The 7,500-nt window shown below is 43.0% G+C and overlaps 1 protein-coding gene across 1 annotated transcript in view; it reads right to left on the bottom strand.

Moving 5' to 3' along the window:
• The window catches only part of LOC143136159 (nck-associated protein 5-like), a 102,927-nt gene that overhangs the window by 67,744 nt on the left and 27,683 nt on the right, over positions 1 to 7,500 (bottom strand). The window contains exons 3-4 of the mRNA XM_076296693.1: positions 6,719 to 6,809; positions 993 to 1,178 (exon numbers count right to left, since the gene is read on the bottom strand). Coding sequence (XP_076152808.1) covers positions 993 to 1,178; positions 6,719 to 6,809 — 277 coding nt within the window. The remainder of the gene's footprint in view (positions 1 to 992; positions 1,179 to 6,718; positions 6,810 to 7,500) is intronic.

Here is a 7,500-nt window from a genome sequence, read left to right as displayed (position 1 = left end):
GCAGATAGGGCCAGCCTGTGACTGTCGGTTGGGTTGTCCACTAATGGCAATCTATTAGAGCTTCCGTGACTGTAGCCCATTAATTCCATAGAAGCCATCTGGCTGCCAATGTCTAACACCTGCAAAAGGACATTTTGTCCTGCAGGTGATCACAGAGTGATATTAATGTGAATCACTGTCAGACTGTTGTGGAGTTACTCTCCCTCAGTGTGAGTAGAAATCACAGACAGCCACAATGTTCTCATGAGAGGGAGACTAAAATCCATTAAATCAATGGTAATCGTAAAACCTTTCGGTATTTCTGGTTGCTTTCTCCTCCTGTGCAGTCGTCTGCAGTGATGATCAAATATATGCTTTCGCCTCAGTGCAAGTTGGTCTAGAGTATGAAAGCCTGATGATCGTTTACTCAAGTGCAGAAAGAGTCTGAGAATGAGAAATAGGTTTGTGTGTGTGTGTGTGTGTGTGTGTGTTTGTGTGTGTGTGTGTGTGAGAGAGAGAGAGAGAGAGAGAGAGAGAGAGAGAGATGTACACAGCTGAGTTTCGAGGTGGGAAGTTGGGGAGTGGGAAGTAGGAAGTGGGATGTTCGAGTTTAGACCAGGGGGTATTGAGGTCCCTAACGGATGACTGAATAAGGCAGAGAGGAAAGAGGAACGAAAACTGAAAAACAAAAAAAAATTTGGGGATTAATATCCCCGTCTTGCTCGGCTGATTTCAGACCAAAACACAGACAGCATGCCACAGAGGAAAGCAGGAAACAGAGTGTAATGAGAGAGAGAGAGAGAGAGAGAATGCAGCAAAAAGATGAGTGGGCAGATAGATAGATAGAGAGAGAGAGAGAGAAAGAGAGAATACAGCAAAATGATGGGTGGGCTGATAGATAGATAGATAGATAGATAAAGAGAGAGAGAGAGACAGGCTGAAAGAGACAGAAAGACAGACGAAGACAGACAAACGGACAAACGGTCTCTTGATTGGCTGAAGCGTTACAGTACCTCCAGAGCCTTCAGTCTGTCCAGAAGTGTTCGGGTCTCATCTTTGGCCTCGTCCCCCGCCTCGTCCCCTGCCGCATCTTTCTCGGCTTCCGATTGGCCGCTCTTGGCTGGCTGCTCTTCCACCGCCTGACACACCCGCTTCTCCTCGGAGGCCTCCTGCTTCTCCATCTCCTTCGAAAGCTTGTCCTGAAGCGAGGGATAGAGAAGGACACAAATAAAGAAGAGAGAGTTGGGGGGGAGAGAAGATACAGATAGAGAAGGAGAGACATATACATATAGACAGTATGGGAGAGAAAGGAGAAGAGAAAGAGATATAAAGAAAGGAGAAGAGAGAGATAGAAAGTAGAAAGAAAGAAAGAGGGGGTGCAGAGGAGAGACAAGGGAAACAAAATGAGGGAGGGAGGTTAGAGAAATGAAGTGAGAGAAGGAATGACAGAGTGAGAGAAGCCAAGGGAGTGAGAGGCATGGGGGTGCAGGAGACAGGAGCATGGAGAGAGAGAGGGATGAAGAGGGACATGGAGGAAGAGCGTGAACAATAGAGAAAGTGTGACAGACGGAGGGGGAAAAGAAGTGAAACAAGAAGTAGGACAAAAAAAGAACAGGGGAAATGAGAGAAGTCAGTGTCAGCATGACAAAACTGTGGCAGATATCCCATGATGCTTTGGGCCACTGATACCACTCGCTGAGTGACCTTGAAAGGCCTTCTATAGGCTTTCTGGGCGGACGATTCATAAAAATGAACAAAAGACAATAGAGTGATACAAACAGATATCCATACATCTCTTGATAATTCACACACACACACACACACACACACACACACACACACACACCACACACACACCACACACACACACACACACACACACACACACACACACACACACACACACACCCCCCCCACACACACACACACAGTAGAACACCTGACACTGATAAGACTAATTAGGTTCTCAGACTCTGCTGGTGCAAGTGGCTGAGTGGTCTTTCTTTGGGTGTAAAGAGAGAAGGAAAGGGGAGAACACAGTGAGACAGAGATGCCGCAGTGGGGACTATCAAATGCTATCTCCCTTCATTATCCCATTTGTCTCCCTGCAAGAGGGAGCCAGGAAAAAGGAGGTGAAAAAATTGAGTTGTGCTTCAATCAGAACGCTCACAGGGGGCCAAGTGTGTGTGTCTGTGTGTGTGTGTGTGTGTGTGTGTGTCTGTGTGTGTGTGTGTGTGTGTGTCTGTGTGTGTGTGTGTGTTTGCCAGTGTGGATAGTTGGAAGTTGTGTGCGTAGCATAGGTGTTTGTTTGCAAAGATTCATCACATACAGTATATTACCCAACTGCAAATATTACCATTGAAATCGTGGTAGTATTACTCTGTATTACTGACTGTTTCGATCTGCTCAAGTGCTATGACACATTCACAGGGTAGCAAAGTAAGAGAGGAAGCATTTCAAATCCTAACAGTCCCCCAGCACATTTGACATTTTCCAGTGGCAAGAGGAACAATGAGATCTGGCCTGCATAACAACCTCCAATTAGCCTTTTTAGCACTGAATTAGCATTCCCTCAAAGCCTCTGGTATCTTGCCAGTGGAGCAGAACCATCTTCTGTATGTGTACTACCTGGACAGAGTATAGGCATCTCCTTTAAGAGGCTATCGTTTATTTACCAGTATTTATTTATTTATTTCTCCACACATCTATGCTCACTTTTGCAACACACAAGCAGTACTTGTATGAGAGAGAATTAAGCCTGGTATGATCCCAACGTCTATATGAGGGGTTGGCTCTATCCATTGATGCTACAAGGCATTAACAGCCACTGGGAAATTCTAATCTTTATTTTGGTCATGTGTTAGAATTAAAATAGCATGCAGCGCTAGCCGGCGCTAATTGAGTGCAAGGGCTTCCCAGTCGTGCTAACATTCCCTGTGCTAACAGGTGCAAATTATGTGAGGGAAGTGCCGTAGCCGCGTGTTAGTAATTAGCGGTCGGATGCAGGGCTCTACTGTTTGGGATCACACACACACACACACACACACTCCATGCAGCAGGCTAGTCTGCAGTCAGCTAATCGTCATCTGACATGCAGGGCACTCAGATCAGCAGATGGTGGATGGGGAGAGTAATGTTATAGCAGGGCAATGCATCCCAAAAGACACACACACAAACACACACACACACACACACACACACACACACACACACACACACACACACACACACACACACACACACACACACACAACATATAAAATAGATGTGTGAGCATGCATACAGACTCAGAAATACACACACACACAAATACACAAGAGAACAAGACCACAAAAGTGTGTGAAATGCAAGTCTGAAATATAGATAAAGGTGCAGCTAATGCACAAATGACCGTATTACACAACACACACACTTTTGCTGACAGAGACAACAGAATGATCTGTGTGTGTGTGTGTGTGTGTGTGTGTGTGTGTGTGTGTGTGTGTGTGTGTGTGTGTGTGTGTTGGTGTCTAGGAGACGGTGAACCATACTCAATGGTCAGAAAAGCCAGTCTGACAGGCTATCTGGAGCATTACGCTGTCTAATTGCAAATGCATTAGGCACACACGGCTTAATTGGAATGCATAATTTCACTCTGGTGTAATCTCTCGGCTTGTCTCATTCGCATACTGACACGTAGACTCGTACACAGCGCAAACACACGCATACACACACACAGTAACACTCTCTCCACTCTCTATCTCTCTCACACACACACACAAACACACACATAAACACATAGGACTAGCCTAAAGACACAGATATTTCTACAAGACACATATTTACCCACAAAAGCAAACAACAAGTGAACTCACATGAGAGTAATTTGTATAGCAGCACATACACATATAATCACGTATCGGCTTGTTTAACATCCATCAAGTATCAACAGACACATGCAATATGCCAAAGGAGATTTGAAATGTTCAGGGTCAGACAGTGCAATAGTCCTATAAACTCTCTCATCTTCATCAGGCTGGTGCGATTCACCAAGCTCAATATGAAGTGAATTTTGAAGTAGACTTTACTGTGTGCCGATAGTATCTCATTGATAACCATTACACAAGTGAGAATGAGTTTCGCAAAGTAAATTACAGAGGTGTGTGTGTGTGTGTGTGTGTGTGTGTGTGTGTGTGTGTGTGTGTGTGTGTGTGTGTGTGTGTGTGTGTGTGTGTTTTAAAGTCTGTGCAATGCCTACAATGCCCCCACCCATCACCCACCCATCACCCCAGAACTGTTTCAGTCACGGCTCTTAGCCTCATCAACAATTCCCCCAACTAAGCTCGAATTATACAATTACGTTTGGGCCAAGCTAATGAAGGAGCCTGGGCTACTGGAGAGGAAAGCAATCATGAACACCCCTCTTCCCACCCTCCACTCCCCCTGATTAGTTCCCTGGGTGTCGTCGTGGCAATGACGCTGGCAGAGTTAGAGTAAACAAGAGTTAAGCCAGCGAAAGAGAAAAAAAAACTTAGGTGGAGAGAGAGAGAGAAAGAGAGGGAGAGAGAGAGAGAGAGAGAGGGAGAGAGAGAGAGAAAGAGAGGGAGAGAGAGAGAGAGAGAGAGGGAGCAAGAGAGACTGGCGCTGGCAAACATTTCCACTGCTTCTTCTGGAGAGGTTCTCAGCCTCAAATATGATGTAACATTTTTAGGTTTGAGTTTGCTTTGTTCAGTCGATCAGGTTGGTTGGTATTTATTCAAAGCTGAGATGGGTGAAAGAGTTTTGGCTCAAAGATGGTAGGCGGCTACTTCTATTATCAGACCCAAAATGTTATAGAATTTATTTCAGGCCAAATAAAAAAAAAAGATCTTCACACTTCTCTGGAGATCTCACAGCCGTTTTTAAGAGGGCAAATTACAGAATCTCTTAAAATCAAAAAAGAGTGTCTGCACAGTGTCTGCACTGTTGTAGGCATGGGACCCATCCTACAGCAGGGAAGGACGTTGATACCACACCCCCCCTCCCCCAATATATTTGCTATAAGTGCCCAGTGCACCCCCACCCTCCTCCTCACCACCACCACAACCCTCGTCTGACTCTACCCTTCTGTCTGTTCTTCTCCCACACACCTTGTGATGATCTGCCATCTTTGGCTTCTGAGTACTGATGTCTATACTCTATTTCCTTACTAATGTCTATACTCTATTTCCGGTAACGCTTTCTATGAAGGTTGTATTTATAACGCCCTATGAATGCATTCATAATGTTTTATAAGGTGTCTATAAAGCATTGTAATGCTCATTACACTCAGTTCACTGAGTAATTAAAGGGTGCAATGAACTAAGTTCCGAGTCTAGCATCTTCACCCCATATGCACAATATTATAAATTACTATGTTAATGTCATAGGTGTTATTTGTCAGCTTTAGGTAAAGTAGAGCAAGTAAGGTGTTGTTATAAATAGATATAAGGTTATTATAAACAAATGAGGCACAATGAAATGAGAAATTCAGACTCTCATTTCATTGTAGGATAATAGGGTCATATTCTTGTCACTTTACTTAGAGCTGACAAATAACACTTATGATATTGCATAGCTGTTTATAATTGTGTGCTATAGGGAGATGTATAAATTATTATAGCTTTATTACATATACTTATAGCTAAAGATATATAGGACTACAGTAGAAGTCAAAAATGTATGCATCGCTATACACATTTAGCAAAGCAAAGTAGTTATGATGCATCATAAAACTGACAAGTGAGTAGGCAAATCTTGACAAATTATTCAGATCAAAATTATAATCATTCATAATTAGCTGTCATAATGCATCATGAAGTTGGTTATGACTACTTGTGAATACAAATAGATGGTAATAATGAGCATTACAATGCTTTATAGACACCTTATAAAACATTATGAATGCATTCATAGGGCGTTATAAATACAACCTTCATAGAAAGTGTTACCCTATATTTCCTTACTGATGTCTATACTCTATTTCCTTCCGAGTAATGATGTCTATACTCTATTTTCTTTCCGAGTACTGATGTCTATACTTTATTTCCTTACTGATGTCTATACTCTATTTCCTTCCGAGTACTGATGCCTATACTCTATTTCCTTACTGATGTCTATACTCTATTTCCTTACTGATGTCTATACTTTATTTCCTTACTGATGTCTATACTCTATTTCCTTCTGAGTACTGATGCCTATACTCTATTTCCTTACTGATGTCTATACTCTATTTCCTTACTGATGTCTATACTCTATTTCCTTACTGATGTCTATACTCTATTTCCTTACTGATGCCTATACTCTATTTCCTTACTGATGTCTATACTTTATTTCTCTTTATTTGTTATTTGTATTTGTTTGCCTCCCCTGTCCGCCTCTCCGCCCCATAATGCCGTTCTGATTGCCTCTGCCTATTCTCTGGTCCCAGGATATGTGGATGCTTTTAGTATCAGATATTATAACAGTCTGATAGGTAATAGGACTTAATTGGGTAAACAATTATGTTCAAATTGCATAATTAAATTAGATTTAATCAGTTCCCCGTGGGACAGCATCAATACAATGCTGCCAATACAGCCAGATTTCCGGCTCATGAGGCGCCGATTGTTGGTCCAGAATATAAATATTTGGATTAGTTTTGACTGAATTACAGAGTGTATAAAGACACACACACACATGCACATACACACACACACACACACACACACACACACACACAAACAATTATGACATAATTTACCTTATAAACCTTCATGATATCCACAGTGTCCATGGCTGTCGAGTCCAAGACCCCTTGGTTTTGCAACAGCGTTCGTACTGTGTCCTCCATCCTGCACACACAGAGCAAGAGGGAAGGGAGAGAGGGGGTCAGGACTTAAGCTGTGTCATTCCATGGGACTGGCCCTGAATCAGGCACAGGCGTATGAATTCAAAGGATGAATACACATTAAGCATATTGAGAATCAGAGAGAGATAGAGAGAAAGATGGAGAGAGGGAGAGAGAGAGAGAGGGAGAGAGAGAGAGAGAGAGAGTGATGCAGGTGTCTTTAGAAGGTATGTTGAAAGATTCTGCGACCACTATCTGCTTGATCAGTTAGTGATCCCGACACTTTATTCAGGTGATGAAGAGGACAGAGGAAGAGAGGCCAGGATAGCAGCGGAGAAAAGAAAGGCTACACTAAAGAACAGCGGCCAGTGAGAGAGAGAGAGAGAGAGAGAGAGATAGGGAAGGAGAGATGGAGGAAGAGACAGACTCAAAAAGAGAAGTATATATAGATCATGGGTCCAGTGCTAGGAAGGGATGGACCAGAGTACACACAGCTGTATTGACCCCATTTTTCACCACGAAGGGTCAGACTGATACATAAATGAGTGCAGAGAGAGAGGGAGAAAGAGAGAGAGGGGGGGCTGTTTTTTCCCCTCGCTTCTCCATATAGATAACTATTTATAGCTATATGATCACAGTGGCGAGAAGAGGAACTCTGCTAACCAATAATGCGGCCTTCATAAAAGATGTGAACA

This window comes from Alosa pseudoharengus, unplaced genomic scaffold (assembly GCF_046254945.1).
Source record: "Alosa pseudoharengus isolate Yale_2024_CS ecotype anadromous, Long Island Sound unplaced genomic scaffold, YU_APseudo_1.1 YU_APseudo_1.1_scf_20, whole genome shotgun sequence".
Taxonomy (NCBI): domain Eukaryota; kingdom Metazoa; phylum Chordata; class Actinopteri; order Clupeiformes; family Clupeidae; genus Alosa; species Alosa pseudoharengus.
This window is presented reverse-complemented; position numbering and strand designations above follow the sequence as displayed.